This window comes from Toxoplasma gondii, chromosome VI (assembly GCF_000006565.2).
Source record: "Toxoplasma gondii ME49 chromosome VI, whole genome shotgun sequence".
Lineage (NCBI taxonomy): Eukaryota > Apicomplexa > Conoidasida > Eucoccidiorida > Sarcocystidae > Toxoplasma > Toxoplasma gondii.
In genome coordinates this window covers 1154182-1170882 of record NC_031473.1, presented here as the reverse complement: position 1 = coordinate 1170882, position 16701 = coordinate 1154182, and the positions used below count along the sequence as shown (strand labels likewise).

Below are 16701 nucleotides of genomic sequence, written 5' to 3'. Positions count from 1 at the left end.
CGATGATGTTCCAGTCCTGAAGGGGAGATCCGAGTCAGTGTCAGAAAACAGGCTCGGACAAGGGGGGCAGCAAGCAACAAATGACGAGCAGCGAGAAACGAAAGAAGAGAGGGGCTAGCGGGCGCCAGTCCAGACAGACGACGACAGGAGCAGGGCAGCAGCCAGGGGGCTTCTCCGAAACAAGAACCGACACGACGGTGGCATCAGGCACAGAGACAATGGCAACAGACAGACGCGTAGAAGATGGTGACTCAAAGGCAGACGACGATGGGCAGGGCGCCTTGCAGGGCCCGCCAGCTGGGGCAGAGAAGGACGGCGGAGAAGACGCTGAGTCTGAAGAGGCCGGTGGAAAGGATGCCGCTGGGGCCGGCGAGGCGGACGATGAGTCCGCCGCAAAGGAGGCACTGCGAACAGGAGCAAGACCCAAAACGTCATCCGCGATAAGCAAACGAAAACAGAAGAAGCGGCCACAGAGGACTGAACTGCCGGTGCAGTCTGAGCCTCCATCAACAGGCAGTGAAGAGGAGGCAACGACGCAGACACGCGGCAGAGCGCGACAACGCACACTGCGTGATGCCAGAAGGGGGGGACCCGTGAGTGGCCACGAGGCTTCTAAAGGGATTGTGGGGTCTGCTGACAGCAGGCGAGGGGCCGCGGGACAGAGTTCTGATCGTGTGTCGGGAAAAGGGTCGAAAGCTTCGGGAGCAAAGTCGTCAGCTTCTGTGCCAGTGGATTTTGACGAGCTAGCAGCGAACTTGAAAAGGAAATTATTAACAGTGATTGCTAATTATGAGCATAGGCAGAAGGAGTTGCACCACTCCCCTGGCGCTAAGGCATTTTTGGATGTGGCTTTGACCGGAGAGCTGACAAAGTACCATGTCGACCCGGGATTGTTTCCTATTTTATCCAAGGCAGTTCTTATCGAGGCGGAACAGTACTACACATTAAAATTGTTGTTTGAGGTGGCAACTGGGCTACATGAGAGGGAGACAAAACTGAAAGAAGAAAGGGCTCATGAGACGCACGCCCCTAGTGCTGCCACGGCAAAAGAGGACGACGCAGGAGCTACTGGCAGTGAAGATTCGCCTCTCACGGCGGTAATTGACGACATTTCCGTTGCTATCGCATGCTGCAACGAGAGACGGATGTCACTTCTGGTGTCGGAGAAATGGTTTCGAAGTTTCCACATAGCAACCACAATTCTGCCAGAGTTGCCGGAAATTAGCCTTCCTATTCTACCCGGCGAAAAAGGGGACAAGCATGATACGGATGAAGAAGAAACTTCAGAAGAACTGCCAGATACAAGCGAAGACCCGTTGGAGGCGGTTTTGATTGTAAAGAAAACTCTTGAGCAATGGGAGTCTAGAATTCCGCATCTTATCACATCAGTGGAGGCTCTCTGGTGGAGACCACCACGGGACCCAGACGAGGCGATCAGACAGCGGGAACGCACGGCAGCGATGTTTAAAGCTGTCAGTGGGGCTATTGTCCGAAGGTTTCTGAGATTGGCGCTCCAGCAATGGAATGTGGAGGAGGGGATACGCCATTCGACGGATCCCAGTGCAAAGGAGAAGCTGCAGCTAGCGAGAGAATTGTTAGCTTCGTACATCGCCGAGAAAGAGGCACAAGAATGGGAGGGCTCGTCAATATTTGCGGCAAGCATTCTCGCAACGGCAAAAGCCAATGTCAGAAATCCTTCAACTCGATGGGATCCTCTTCCGAGTAACGACCATGCACCAGACGTACGTGCTGCAGCTCATAGATATCGGCAGATGTCATCCTGAGCTTCAGTGCCACTGCAGGAAACAAAGTCAGGTGTGGGAGATGACCCCAAGACGCATGAGGTGCAAGGAACCCATGATTCATCGTAGGATGATTGGAGTGCGGACCCCTCTTCGAGTCACACTGTACAGCGCCAATACGCTCCTAATTCGATTTTTGTTGTTGGCATGTTGGTGTTGCCGACTACATCCAGTCTGCAGAAGGTGGTATTTTCGGAAAAGCTGGTGTAGCCACGAAACTTTTTGGTTCATGCTGCCTCGCCATATCGCGTCGACGCAGCTCGCCCTCCTCGCTGGAGACATACACGAATACAACGCGCGGGAATAAACACCAGAACGCATGGCCCTCGCCTCCATGGGCAAGACTGATGCATCGACCGTCACCACCATGCTGGAGCAGCTAGAGTATGTTTTTCTGACTAGCTGATGCTAGATGCCTGCATTTGCCGGTGCCTCCGCATAGAGGTCAGGCAGGGCGCTGCGCTGGATGAACCAGACCGAGCAAGCCTGCCACCGCGGAACGCGACACTCTGGACTCTTCATGTTCCTGACGATCCGCCACAACATGCGAGGACTGTCGGGTTTTTGCCTTCGATATTTTGAACTGGAAAGACATGACAAAGCAGCTACAGGCATCGGGGGTCATATGAACAAGGATTTGGCGTGAAACGAAAACTTTCAACTGGACGCGGCGGGACAGAGCCAGGACACGGGGGCGGGGAGGCCGAGGACCGTGTACGCCACACAAGGGCACGTGAGTGGAGCTACGGAAGGGGATTTTCACAGAAGCGCCACCACCACACTTCGAGAGTCTGCAGCCAAGCGTGGCCCCTGTTTGTCCTCTTGCGTAGGAACAGTGCAGGAACCAGGCCTCAACCGATCAATGGTGCTGTACACATAGGTGATTACAACTGGTGGCTGCAGGCTCAAGCACGGATGGAGTGGATAGCAGATTTCTGGGGTCCGCGACAAGTTCGTGAACCCCGAGGTGACGCATACCATATCTTTGATTCATGTGGGACCGCGTCCTCCATTCTCCGTTTTCTGTAGATCATAAAGCCTAAGAACGGAGGTCAGGAGGACAAACGAACTCTGGCGCAACGCCAGCGATGCTACCGACCCTCCGGTATCTCATGTTCAGACGTGCTGCGGAGGCACACTGTAAAAATGTCCTGAGAATAGGTATCAGCAATGGTGCTACATTTGGGACTTTTGTGATTCCCTCTGTCCACGGGGAATCTATGTGTGGCATCGGAACACAGGGAAGACCAAAACAACCCAATATGTGCGACAACACTCTGGTTCTCCAAGGCACATTTGCTACAATCGCTGATGCAACCCAGGCACTGAGTGGTTCAAAGACGTTGTTCACAAGGGCAGGCTCACGTCAACATGCGCTCATGTAAACACTTTCAATTGGTGGTCCAGCACCGGGTCGTCCACACTTCGAAAAAACGACGATACGCACAGCAGTACACATTCTTTAGTAAGTGAATAACGGCACGGAGGCAAGCGAACTCGGGAGGATAAAACGAATGCTCACCATCGGCCAGCGAGTTATAATTGTCGGGCATGACTCTGGGAAGGCGATGAAGAGAACTCCACCCGACGAGGATGTGCGAATCATTTGCACAGAGTCACAGCTACACCGGTATCCCTAACTATTGAGGCAACCTCGCCCCACACGCTACGAAGTATTAATATCGAAGCGCATCCTGCAACGCGGATCTATCCTTGAGAGGCAGCGAATGACTCTCCCAAACAACCCGCATAATCGCACATTCCGTTGGCGGCGTTACGTGGCAGCTCCAGTAACATAGCAGCGACGCCCTGGCAGGATCCCGGGGACACTCCTTCGTCGGCGAAAGATATTTGTCCAGAACTTGCGTCTTCTCTTGGGAGTAGCATCAGACCATCGGCGGATTCTCCCACGCAGACAGCATCGATGACCCTGAAATTGTTTGTTTTCAGCTTGAACCTCCGTATTGGAGGAGCGACTTGTTGAGTAGAGTCCCGGGCATGAGCTCTCAGACCAGGAGGATAACAAATGACACAGCGATTGTGCTGCCTGGTGCCGACTAGCCTGTGATACTCTGTATGTCCACGGAGCGTGTTTCAGCGCGGAGACAGGGGGAGTCAACCAGAGTTCCCATGCTTGCCCTCACGCGTGTCCGAGAGTGACGCAGAGCCTGCTGAAGCGCTAGCCCCGGTACGTCTCAACTGAGGCTCTCCTCTTCAGCGTAACCTACCGCTTACTCTGAGGAGACAGTGAGTCTGTCCCTAGCCGGCTCGACTTCAGGCTTGGTTTTTCTCTCAGGTCTCCCCACAGCCGGTTTGACGTGTGTCCGGCGGCAATGCCGTGCAACTTCGCCTCCCTCCAGGGACGAAGCAGGGTAACGGGGACGAGCTGGTCGCCTTCTGGACAAACTGCCCTTTTCTCCACTTTCTTCTAGCCTAGTCGATATGCTTGGCGAAGGCTGCTGTCTGGGAACAGGTGCACCCGCTCTAAATGTGCTCGCGGAATTCAAACGCCGCCGCGAGCCCATCGCAAAGCCACCTAAGCGCGTTGCTGGCGGGTGCCTTGCAACGGCCGAGTAAAAGAGTTTTTTTACCCTTTCCTAGTGCGCTGTAAGGCGAAGTTACTTGTGGATCCAAATGACATCCCTGTATTGTTGCCTCGGACACAGGGCTACAAGTCAACGGCTGACGAAGAAGGGATTCTTAACTCTAGCCGCACTTCCGGTAACTTGCCGCGGGGTCAACGACTGAAGCTGCGGCGCGCAGTGGAACCGTTCCACAAGCCTGCTGGAAAGAATGCTACACTGACGGGCCGTTCAGGCTCTTTTACGGAGGAAAAAGCAGTGTTTTATTCTAGGATACATTACTGCATGACAGGGTACACTCAAAACTAGTGAAGGGTAGTCCTGTATCGGACCTTTTTTCCTTCTGAGGCACCCCGTTGCAGCTTGATCAGGTTTGTTGCCGGTGAGGTGTGGATGAGCCAACAATTATACACTTTACCGAGATAAGTCGTGTTTTGATAAATCATGACGTCATTTTCAGGTGTGTGGTACAGGCGTTCATCGTGTAGCTTGTCTCCCTTGCTTTGTTCACGATGAGCGGCCTGGCGCAAACTCAGTCGGTGCACGCCCGACTAACAAACTCCGAAAGCGCGTCCTCATATTCTGAGGAGCCAGAAATCCTCTCGCATGAAGAATATCCACCTATACCACACGAAGCCTCAGAAGAGGTTGGCGCTGCAACGGACAGTCCGAAGAGACGCCATCACTCCACCAGCTCCCTCCAGGTGTGCGACCTCAAGGCTAGCGTTCAAGAATCACCGACGACAGGGGGGTGGCGACGGAGCCGTCGTCGTCTGACAAAATCTACATTGTCTGGTCGTCAAGATACGCGACGACAACGCCGGACGGAGCTTAGACTGCTATCCGTGTTTCTGACTGTTACCCTTGGGATCTATCTCACAAAATATCTTTCTCAATGTGTCTGGCCGCCCCGGCATGCTGGCCTGAGTTCAGACGCGACCCCTCCTGGCTTGCAACGTACGGAAACGCGTTTTCGGCTTTCAGGTCCACTGTCTACTGCAACTGGAAAGGGTCGCCGTCTGGCGGCTGAGGAGCGAGATGGAGGCAGTGGTGATTCTCCGGGTGATACGGCGTCCCAGGAAGAAAGCAAAAACCCATTTTGCAACTCACCAGGAATCAGTGGGGATGCGGAGGGCGTTCGATTGGCAAGCTCAGGTAACAGTGACCAGAGGGATGTTGGCCCATTTGGGGACAGACCCGCTGCCCTAAGGAGGCCAGCGAGCAGCAGCTGGGCATTGGCAGTTTCAGGAGAAGACACTCAAGGAAGTGTATTGTCGTCGAATACATCGGCGTCTTCAGAGCAGATTCGAGGGGGTCGAGTTACTGAAGCCCAACTGCTCCGAGAATTTGCTACCAAGGTGATGGGTTTGGCTGCAGAAGCGTCTTCGATGTTGTCCGCGCTCACGCATTCCAGCACTGAAGTGAGAGGGGCTCTCTTGGCTCTAACAGAAATATATGGCACGCTGCTAAATGGGGCGGATAACGTTGAAAAGGGAATTGAATCTGAGGGCAGACACGACCGACCGGATAGAGACAAGCATCAGTCTGTCGCTGGAGGCGAACGCGGAGTGGCAGAGAAAGATATCGAATCTTTGGTACACAGTGGAAAAGGCATTGACGATACCCAGGCCGTGGACCAGCAGAAGCCGAGATCCCGGCAACCCATCCTCACTCGACTAGACACCTGGGATGGGAACGCGTTTCCTTTGGGAACCATTTTCGAAGTAGGAGAAGATGACGTGCATGCTGATGACGACAACATCGTGGACACCAATTCGTTGTTCCGGATCGGCAGCGCACCCGGAGGTCCCAAAGAAAAGCCGCTGTCACTGGCGCAAGCCATCTCCGTTGTCGGAATGCCCCAGGTTGCCAAACACGGATGGGATCCTTTCTCGTCGGCAACAAGCACCAGTGACGCATGGGAAAATTTTGTAACACAGCAACGTGATGCCAAAGCGACTGCAGGCGATGACGCCAATGATGTAACTGGCGGCCAGCCCCGCAGACCATCGTACAGTGAGGTCCTACAGCATCCCCCCGCCCGGTCACACTCTGCACCTCCGAGGAGCACAGCAGCAAACGGAAAAGGGATGGCGAAAAGAGTGGCTGGCCTTGGACAGCGACTCACATCATCAGGGCATCGACAGTCCGCCACTAGCCGAGACGCCTCAGATGAGCGACCCCATTATCCCAGTGGACCTCGAGTGCCAGGACGAAGGCCCACCAACCGCTTCGAAAGCATCGATCGTTCAGCTTCTCATAGGAGAGCAGGCGCGAGACCAAGCCTCCCCTCTATGCCTCCACCAAAGCCTCCGCTGCCACAGATATCAAAAGTGGGTTTTGGCGCCTCAGGAACGCCCGTGCAACGGGGCGCCAGTCAGGGAGGGACGCCATCAGGGTCTGAGAAACGCGATGGTGGAGAGCCGTCGAAGGACGTCAAAGGACAGGGCGAGGATGCAGGGCAACCCGGTGCTAGCGGAGGGCCACTGGGGGGTGCTGGAGGGGGAGGGCGCCGGCCTGGCGACGACGAGCGAGACGACGACAAGCGGAAGAAGGGTAAGGGGTCGTCGAGCGGTGGCGGGGAGAAGAAGAAAGAGGAGCAGGAGAAGAAGGCGAAGAAGGAGAGGGATCAAAGGGAGGAGGCGAAGAAGGAGAGCAAACCGATGGACGGTCGCGAGGCGAGGGGAAAAGAAGTGACACAAGGAGATGGCGGCTTGAGCAGTGTCTCAGGCAAAGGATCGACTGGTGAAGGGGCGGGGAAGAAGAAGGCGAAAAAAGACAGGGGTAGGCGGGCGATTGAAGAGACTGTCAGAGACGTTACTGATGCAGGGGTGACGAGTGAGGCGACGGGTGGTGTTCCGAAAGAAGGAGAACCGCAACAGGGCAGTGATGACAGGGGTGTGCACGGTGGTGGCAGAGGAGGTGACGGTCCAGGATCAGCTGGGGCGACTGAGACTGGAGATGCCCTGCAGCATGACTCAGGGGGTATTGGATCTGGGTCCGAAGACAGAGACAAGAGCCGGTCTGAAACAGCAGCTCGTGAGAAGCAGGTCAGTAAGCGACAGAAGTCGAGTGGAGGAAGGCGGAAGAAGAAAGGTGCTAGTGTTGCGCCACAGACAGGACAGACGACAACCGGAGAAGCCCCGAGGTCAGCTGTAGACTCAGAAGGGGGAAGGGCGGGACCGTTGGCCGCATCCGACAAAAACAAAGCAGGCACTGATGAAGGCGGAAGGGATGCAAAGGGAGATGAGGATGGAGAGGCCGCCACCGCGGGACCGCGGGCTGGGGCGCAGCATACAGGAGAACACGGCGGAGAGACTGAAGTGGTGGGTGAGACGGTGAAGGTCGCTGAGGCGGACGAGGAGGGCAGTGACGCCGCCGCTCAGCGGGAAGCATTACGAACAGGAGCAAGACCCAAAACGTCTTCCGCAGCAGGCAGACGCAAGCAGAAAATGATGGAACAGCATGCAGAACAGGCAGAGTCTGTATCGACTCGAGTGTCAGCCGCCGCAGAGGTCCAGGAAGTAGCGTCACGAGGACGAGCGAGACATCGCACACGTGCCCCTGATACAAGGGCGGGAACAGGTGGTAGTCATAAAGGTGTTAAGGCGTCTCTTGGACCTTCCGACGGCAAAGGAGGACAGGATGGTGATGTCACCTCGGCTGGGTCAGTACGAAAAGGACCGAGGTCTGGGGGGGTTGATATTCTGTCGGTGTCGTTGAATATATCGTTCAAAACGACGGCGGTGCTCGCCGAGTATCGGAGAGAACTCGAATCTCTTGCAATGATGGCCGGGGCCACGGAATTGCTTGACAAGGCTGTGAACGGCAAGGTATCTTTGGAGGAGATTGACGCACATGATTTTACGGTGCTTTCACAAGCCGTGATCTTGGAGGCAGAAATCACCTTCAAATTGGATTCCTTGCACGAAGTGGCAAATGGTTTGATCAATCTGGTGACAGGAAAGAAACAGGCAGCGACAAAGGAGGAAGCGGCCACGCCTGCGGAAGCGGTGTCAACATCAGTTACAGAAACATCCCGTGGAACAGAAGAAAACGGAGGCGTGTTCGAAGAAATTCTAGGCAATATTCAAGACGCACTCTCCGTTTCCCGTCAGAGAGGAGTGGCATTGTTATCAACCGAGCTTCGTCTGCGAGCACATGCAATCGAAAAATATGTCCTACCCGAACTGCCAGCCATCGATCTTCCACCACTTCCCCATCAAAGCGGTTACGATCCGAAGTCTAAAGACGTTCTGCACACCTCTGGAGGACAGTCGCTTCCGGTGGCGATTCCCTCGACCGCTGTTTTCATCCTGAAAGACTGCCTGAGCCAGTGGAAGGTTACATCCGAGTCTGGTGCACTCTCGTCGTTAGAGGAGCGATGGTGGACTCCCCCGTCGGACCCAGAGGAGGCAAAGAGACAAAAAGAGCGCACAGCATCAGCTTTCCAAATGGCTGCTTCACTTGTATCGCTTAGGGTACTTCACGAAACCTCTCGACGTTGGGATCTGTCTGATGCAATCAGACGATCAGACGATCCAAGGGTAAGACGGATGCTCCACGAAACAGCAGGCTTACTCACTTCAGCGATCAAGGCGGAAGTATTGGCAAGCAGGCTTGCGGTTGAAGACTATGCAAATCTGATACGTGAGACAGCAAGGGCCAATGTGAGACGTCCAGACGAGGCGTGGAGGCCTCTCTCGACTAACCAGCATGCGCCAGAAATACGGGCCGCCATGGATGCGTCGGATAAGGAGGCTGGAGCTCATGCTCCGGTTTACGAAAGGAGGCCAGATGTGTTAGACGGCACCGAAACGCACGAGAAGGACGGAGGCGATGAGTCCACTATGCAGTAGAAGGCATGTACTGACAAGTCTTCGAGTCTTTGTGTAAAGCGCTGCGTTTTTTTTCAATGCACACTTTGTCGCAAGCGGTTCTGTACCACTTATCATGGCGGATCACCGGAAGATGGTGTTTGAGGCAGTGCCAGTGTATCCTAAATAAAAGTGGCCATCGGCGGCATCGCCACTTGTTGCTCGTCTGTGTTTGAGAAGACGTCAGTCGCGTGGGCCTGTCGCCTTAAATGACTTCCGCCAGGGTTTCTTCCCTACGTTGCGCGTTATTCTTCCCTGAGGCATGTGTGAAAGGAAGAGGAGCGACAAACGTTGTTTCCGTTTGTTTAAAAAGGAAGTCGATCTCAACCAGGAAATTCACTTGCAAACGTCGTTCTGGAAGAGCCGCCTACTTCACCGTTCGCTGTTCCCATGAAGTATGCTGTGGTAATATGCGGCACATATAACTCAATTGCGCGTTCGATATATTGGGCACGAAAAAAGCGCCGGGAGTCTCTTTTGAAAAACCACGTGCGTCCCAGAACGACGAGTTGGTTCACGCAGAATCCCATTCTTCCGAGAGCAGCGTAACACAACACGCAGATCGTTGCAACTGTGAAGCACCGTTTCACCCCCCTACAGTTTTCCGCCTTCGCACACCAGTGAGAATTCGTCCCAGCTTCTTTCTGTTGCCGACCACTTCTACGCTGTCAATGCCATGCACGGGTCGTGCCGGTGTCTGGTCTGCACCCACCACACGTGGAGAAGTGCCACCAGACCCTCTAGCTCTGCTTCCACGTTCTGCATCCCATCCCAGAAGACTTTCCTGTTGCTGCCCGTTGAACTGTGCCCTTTCCGTGCCCCCAAGAACGTCGTTGTCTAGCTCCAAATGGTGAATGAACTGCGGACCTTCAGTCGAAACTCTGTCTCCGTCCCCCACGCCGTCCCCCACTTGCCCGTCATCCACCCCTCTCAGCGCCGCAACAGTATTGCTGTCCACCCCCGGAAATCGATGCGAGTATTCTGAATCCCCCGTCTGTCTGCCTGCCCCAGGAGCAGAGCGACTCTCTGCGGGGTCACGGCGCCGGCCGTTTTGGTCAACGCTTTGCGCCACAGTGTCAAATCCTCTAAAGTCAGCAAAACCCTCTATGCGAGTGTCGCGGTGAAGCAGCGCTGTGGCGCAAAACGAAAAAAAGTGGAACGTTCTTCCTCGGCCCATGAATGTTCTTCTGTCGGTCGGTGCGAAGGCTGCGCCTCCACTCCCATTGCTGCTCCCCCCCTCTCTTCTCGAAGCCGGCGGCGCAAAGGAGGCACTCAAAAACACGTTACTCTCACTGCGGGTGGAAGCTGTGTTGCTGTGCGACATGGAGGTACTATAATTACTCGTGATACGATTCGAAGTGATGTTACTCGTCATTGAGTTACTGCCATTTGAGCGATGACCGATCGTGCTACGACTCGTGGAATCGGCAGGATTATTCGTGACGTCATGTGTCTCGTTTGATGCGTCATATCGGCCCGACTCGGTGTCCCTTCCGAGCGCGGAGGTGCCAGCATCGTCCATGAGGGGCTGCAATGCGTGTAGTCCTTCTGCACCGCCAGAGGGCAGCAGTTCTCCCCTCGTTGCGCCTACGTTACGACTAGATGCTGTGTTTTGCCGTGCCTCCCTTTCTGCAGCCTCAGGCCTCGCTGGCCGTGTGTCGCCTGAACAACCGGAACGGGATTCTCGCTGACTGCTCTCTAGCTCAGAGACCGATGCTGAACTTCGTTCTCGTTCTTCCGCCTCGGCGGCTCTCTGCGCGTTGAGCAGGCTGCTTAGACGAAATCGACTGGAGCCACGTTCATTTACCCCTGTCTCGGCACAGCCTTCACTGGCGCTCGACTCAGACCTGACCCCCTGAGTCGCCAAGCGCCTTGGCCTTTCACCGCATTCCCCCTCTTGGTGTCTCGCCACTGTCGCCACTGTATTAGGAGGAACAGTAGTCGCCTCTCGCAACTGCAGGCCGGCAGCTGGAGACGTCCCGACGTCCGGAAGGCTTCTACCTCGATCTCGAGCCTCCTGCCCCGGAGAAAAAGATCCCCCGGCGACGGAAGCGCCCTCCGCACTGGGCAGAAGCTCCTCAGCGACCGCTGAAGTCGCCGGCTCGACCGAAAACCTTTCCCATGACTCAGCTGAAATCTGCATAGCCAAGGCCGCTCGGTGTGGGCCTTCCTGGCCCCCAGTTGAGTTGGGCCTGCTCCGTCCCGGCAAGGAGCGAGCAGCCCTGTGCGTCTGTCCCAGTGGTTCGCTGCGCCGCGGAAAGGTGGAGGTCGCCATGCGATAGAGGCGATGTGACTCCCTGTCAGCTCCTCCTAAATTCGCAGGAACCGCCCCACGCCCTTCGGTCTCTCCCAAATCGCCCTCTGATATCCAGGACGTAGGGCCCTGGCGTCCAGCGTTTGGCTGTGGGAAGGACCCCCCAGGAGTCCGCGTTGCGGGTGCGACCGCCGGCGCAGGGCGTTCTACGGACTGCTCTGGATGTGTAAATCCACGCTGAAGAGAAGTACTTGAGAAATGTCTTCGAGACGAGAAAAACGGTCTCCGTAAAAAACGCATAGACGAGAACGGCGCGAACAGCCGCCGCGAGCTTCGCCTACTGGCCGCTTCGAGCAATCGAGGGGCAGAAGCCCCAGGCTCCGTCGTCCCCTCGCCAGCCACGTTCGCAGAGGCACCACTCGCGACCGCCGCTTCGGGGGCTCCCCGTCGTCGCGTCCTCAACCAGCTGATGCGAGGCCGGTGAAACGAGCGCCGCGAAAGCAGCCGACTGCGAAGCCTGGCTCGGGAGGACACACCTGTCTCTCCAAGACGCGTTTGTGACCGAGAACTGGCGCCAGGGCCCAACACACCTGCGCCGTCCGCAGGGTAGTCTACTTGACACACGGTGTGGCACTGCCAACACTCGACGTAGAGAGAACCGAGACAGGAAATGTTCCGCGTACTACACCGTCCACAAATCACAATCATCGCCTGCAGAAACAAACACGAAGAAAGCGAAGGAACGTGAATGCACAGCCGGGGCAATCCAGAAAGATTTTCCCCGCTCGAGAGAGACTCGGTCACACAAACCCGCTTCGACTCCGTCCTCCAGTAAATGCCCGGATAGCAGCACCCGTGCGAAGCGGCCCGCGGAACCGTCAGTGAGTTAAGGGGCGCAAATGTCACCAGAGGGAAACGACGCCATAGACTTGTGTAACACAATGCGGTGGTCAAGCTATCGGGCCTTTCTGGGCCGAGACTGGATCCAAGCTCTGTGGTCTCTGTCACTCGTGCATCCAAAGCCCACGCGAGTGTGCTAAAGAAAACCATGTCTCAACGGCTAGTCGCGGTCCTCGGCCGAGCCGTTCCCTGATTCTTCCACACCATCTCCAGGGGCCTGTTTGGCTCTCTTTCGAACCTCCAGCCGAACCCGGTACTTTTGGCTTTTCTTGGTTGAGGTCCTGAACCGTCCTTCGAAACCCCCTTCCTTACCCGGCCACCTCGGAGGCCACTGTGAGCTCGAGTCTGAACAGCGTTCAAAGTTTGGCAGCTGCTGCACTGGACGAACTGGGCCCGGCTGTCGAACTCGAGCAACTGCAGACAGTTGTGGCACTGAAGCCGCGCCAGAAAGAATTCCCCCTGACCTTCGGTCGAGTCTCGCTCGTTCACCTGAACAAACCGAGGCCACACGCATGCCCGGAACATACCAACTGAAAGACTGCAGCCTAACGCGCGCTGTGCTCTCTCCCCGTACATGTTCTTTTCTCGTGAAAGACTGCCCAATGTGCCGAGAACCTTGCACCTCAGCTTCCAGTCCTGCGTAAAGATACGTACATATGTATGTATATATATGAATGAATATATGTGTATAACGATTGACAGGTAAATAGAGACATCCACCAATAGATGCACGTAGATATATATATATATATATATATATATGCATATGGATATATAGATAGATGGACCGATAGATCAACAACGACATTTAGATAGAGAAGGATACGTAGATTGATAGAGTGATTGAGATATCTGCAGATGCCAATACTTATATATAGATAGAGAGATACGGAAGAGTCCCTTTTCGCTTTCCTTTTGTTCACCTCAGCAGGGGGGGGTAGGTTTTCGAGTCCAGCAACGCAGCATACGGCACCATCAGGGAGCTCTAGGAAGAAACAGTCCACGCCAACGTAGGTGGTATCATCTCTTTCGTCTTCGTCTCGACTCTTCCATGAGGAGCACCTCCTGTCTTCAGAGTCGTACCCTGCGCTTGAACGAACTTCTGGAGTCGAACTGCCTGCCCGATCGTCTGGTTCTGCCGCTCCCGATGTCTCAACGGTGGTTCCTTCTTGTCCTGTCCCTGCTCTGTTCCTGGAAAAGGTCGAGCCTCGTATCTCGCCCGCTACACCCTCACGAATGCCGGCAGCGGCTGTGGCTTCAGCTAGCTCCTGCAATACTCCAGAACCGTCAGCGGTCAGGACGACTGGGTCCTCCCCGGAGGCGGTCGGTGAATGCGCAGTGCCAGGCTCGACTGCCACCGGCAGCGTAGCGAAAGACGAAGCCGCTCCCGTAGACTCGCATCTGCCGACGCACCGTGTCGCTGACAAAGAGACTTCCAAGAGCGCAGACGGAGAAACCGTGTGTGCACTCGACGACTCTGCGTCGGGCAGACGTGAAAAGAGACGCGTCTCCCCTCGTCCTTCCTCCGCCAGGGATCCACCCCCCATTATAGCTCAACTGAACGCATGCACAGTCACAGGCGCGGCCTGCGACTCGTCGTTAGGGGCAGCCGAGAACGCAAGAAAGAAGCACAGGACTCCTTCTTGTTCTCTCGGAATCCCCTGCAGGGGAGAGTTGATCTAAGCGAAGATACGATCCCTCGTAACACAGAGCACACAGTCCTCCTAGCACTGGCAGGTCGCGCAGAAAGAAGAAGAGACACAGACAACCATTCTCTCCCCTTCCGGCGTCAGGAGATCCTCACAACCATGACTGAGGAAGAAACGAATTCGCTTCAGAATCCCCACAAGCAGCTGCTGTCTACTCGAGTCCGCCACGTCGCGGCACCGTGACTATCGGGATGGCAGTTGTGTTCGAAGAAAAGCAAGAGGGCGCAAAAACAACGCGACTCAAACTTCAAGAAGAGGACTTTTCGTGGACGCGACTGGCACAGAAACGTTCTGGCCACAGACAAATCGTTGCAGTTGCTCTCCAGGCAAAGGTGCATGGAAGGATAAAGCGCAGATGAGATGACACCCTGAGAGATACCCTGTTTGTCCCTTCGCCTGATAGAAAAAAGGCACCCTAGTCACTTCAGGAAAACTGCTAACGTGACAGCGAGTAAAGCAACCCGTTGGAAGTTCGATCCTGCGATCGAGGAGAGTTCTACGTGTGGACGCTCTGACGAGGCACGAGAGAAAGCCAACGCAGACTAGGAAAACCGCACAGATCAGCACCCACAACCAAAGATCGCTGAAACTCTTGCATGCACCACAAAACGCACCTCGCGAGGAAACAAGGTGTGTGACAGAAAAACGCTCCTGCGTGGACGTTTAAAGATGTTTGGGCACGAAATGTTCACAAACAGCACGAGCCTACGGACGAGGGGTGAAATGAAACAGTCACTGTAAGGCGTGTCTGCACAACTATATGAGGGCAGAAACAAAACGTGAGATACGGGCGCCACAACGCATGTGGCCAGGGTAGAGGATAACCTTGCATCGATGTGTAACAATCTGTGGGAAAGACTTGCCAGGATCCACGAGAATCAGAGTACCGACGCGTCTCAAGTGGACGGCAAAACAAACCCGAGCAGGCCTGGGGATAGTGCAGGCGTCCGTCAGCAACGAAGAAGTAATTCCAAAGAAACAGTTTGCTCTCGTGCATCTCGAAAAGCCACGAGGAAAAGCAGACCTACTTCTCGCGGCTGGCACCGATGTCCAGCGTACAGACACGTGCAACCCGTGCAACCGCCGAAGGAAATACGTTTTGTCTTCATCAGATTGGATCCACAGACTGAAGATTTCTCATCAGCACAAATTCCAAACCTTCCCTTAAAGACAGGAAGAGCCAGGGCTCCGTATCAGACGAAAAATGCAATCTGCAAGCTACTCATCGATTGTCGCTTGTGCGCCAACGAGAGCAAGCCGGGACAACGCGGAATGAGGGAGGCCAGAACATGTACGAGTTGTATACTTGGGAACTCAGTAAAGGCACATCGCGGTATCAAGTGTTGGAGACGGGACCTTTATACAGCTGGGGTTTAGTTCGAAGAGAACCGCTCCACTTGACGACCGTTTGAAAGTTTAGAAGCGTTCACAACGAGGAACAGTTCGCCCGGCTGTTTAGGCGGGGAAAGCTACCATACGAGAAAGCAGACAGCCTGCTCGCTGCAGCCGAGTGAGCAAACAGCCTCCGTGCTCAGTCAACGGAAAGTGCGTTCTTTTGAGAACCCGTGTAAAAAAGTGACGGATCCAAGATCGAAACTCCACTGAAGTCCGGGTCCCATCGATATTCGGGGCCTGGGAGCGGCAGTTGAGCCTTTCCTGCGAGAAACAGACGGACAACTGACGAGGAAAAACCTAGAAACCGAGTTCGAAGAGTGTACTCGACAAATAGAGCGTAAACGGGCATGGCAGCTGCCAGACACAACCGCCAAAATTGCTGCGTAGATCGTCAGCGCACGAGCGAGATTCCCGCGAGTGGGCAGTCGGTATATCAGCAACAGTTTAGCCAGGGAAAGTAGAGGAACGCCGCAACCGATAGTTCCTAGTTTGGGACCCGACAAAAGCAAATCCTTCGTCTAGGATGACACAGCTGTGCTGTGTCTTCCTTGACTCTTTCTGAGCATCTCAAAGGGCAGATGCCTCAGGTATCCACCGACTGTTCTCAAGAAGCGGTAAGCTGCAAGCTTTCGTCGGCTTATGTTCAAATGGTTTCAACCGGTGAAGAAACGCGATTTCTCACGGTTCGCCGAAATCCAAGGAATAATGGACTCGGTCAGTGGATCTGCTCGGTTCTGAAGTTTTCTTTTGTGCCCCAGATTTCCTCTTTTCGGGAAGAATGACTACTTGCTTCTCTCGACCCTCTGCGAAAGCTCACACGCCCCGCTTATATTCGGCCAGGCCACTCAACCCTCTCGTGCTAACGGACTTCCAACAGCTTGATCGTACGATTTCAGGCGAAGAACCTTTTGAGCTACTTCTTTCTTGCAGATACGTTATGAAAGAGCATCTCGACTATAAAAGCAGTACGCGACAAGGGTAAGTTCGACCGAAAAGCGTGGCGAAGCTGGTGTGCTGTAACCCTCCAGGATTCGACGATTCGCGACTCAACCGCCTGCGACGGCGAACCCTCTCGAGCTCGCGACTTACCGCGCATTGTACCCACCATCTAGTTACGCAGAACTCACTGAGAGAAGCAGTGGATTAGTTTTTGCGTCGTAGGAGCTAGGGTCTTCTCCAGCT

The 16701-nt window shown here is 54.9% G+C and overlaps 3 protein-coding genes across 3 annotated transcripts in view; 2 read left to right on the top strand and 1 right to left on the bottom strand.

The window, feature by feature from the left end:
* The window catches only part of TGME49_240325 (Toxoplasma gondii family E protein), a gene marked incomplete at both ends in the record, with an annotated part of 4468 nt that extends 2684 nt beyond the window's left edge, over positions 1-1784 (top strand). Inside the window, one exon of the mRNA XM_018780590.1 lies at positions 45-1784. Coding sequence (XP_018637627.1) covers positions 45-1784 — 1740 coding nt within the window. The remainder of the gene's footprint in view (positions 1-44) is intronic.
* A 2869-nt stretch (positions 1785-4653) lies between these two features.
* Positions 4654-9243, top strand: TGME49_240310 (Toxoplasma gondii family E protein; the record flags this gene model as incomplete). Its single annotated transcript, XM_002366609.2, has 1 exon — positions 4654-9243. The coding sequence occupies exon 1, from the start codon at positions 4897-4899 to the stop codon at positions 9241-9243; it is 4347 nt and encodes a 1448-aa protein (XP_002366650.2). The 5' UTR covers positions 4654-4896.
* A 317-nt stretch (positions 9244-9560) lies between these two features.
* TGME49_240300 (zinc finger domain, LSD1 subclass domain-containing protein) lies at positions 9561-16011 on the bottom strand. The gene is made up of 3 exons (XM_018780589.1): positions 13339-16011; positions 12728-12904; positions 9561-12226 (listed from the first exon to the last, which is right to left on the bottom strand). Exons 1-3 carry the CDS (start codon positions 13960-13962, stop codon positions 9848-9850), a joined length of 3180 nt encoding a protein of 1059 aa, XP_018637628.1. The 5' UTR covers positions 13963-16011; the 3' UTR covers positions 9561-9847.
* Positions 16012-16701: the final 690 nt, after the last annotated feature.

Bases quoted from the DNA above. Each gene is read 5' to 3' on its own strand.
- TGME49_240300 (XM_018780589.1), bottom strand. From the start codon at position 13,962: ATGGGGGGTGGATCCCTGGCGGAGGAAGGACGAGGGGAGACGCGTCTC. The intron at 12,905-13,338 runs GTGAACAAAAGG...CGGTTTGTTCAG, and splicing joins ACCTACCCCCCCCTGCTGAG to GTGAACGAGCGAGACTCGAC. The intron at 12,227-12,727 runs GTAAGGAAGGGG...TTGTTTCTGCAG, and splicing joins GTGGCCTCCGAGGTGGCCGG to GCGATGATTGTGATTTGTGG.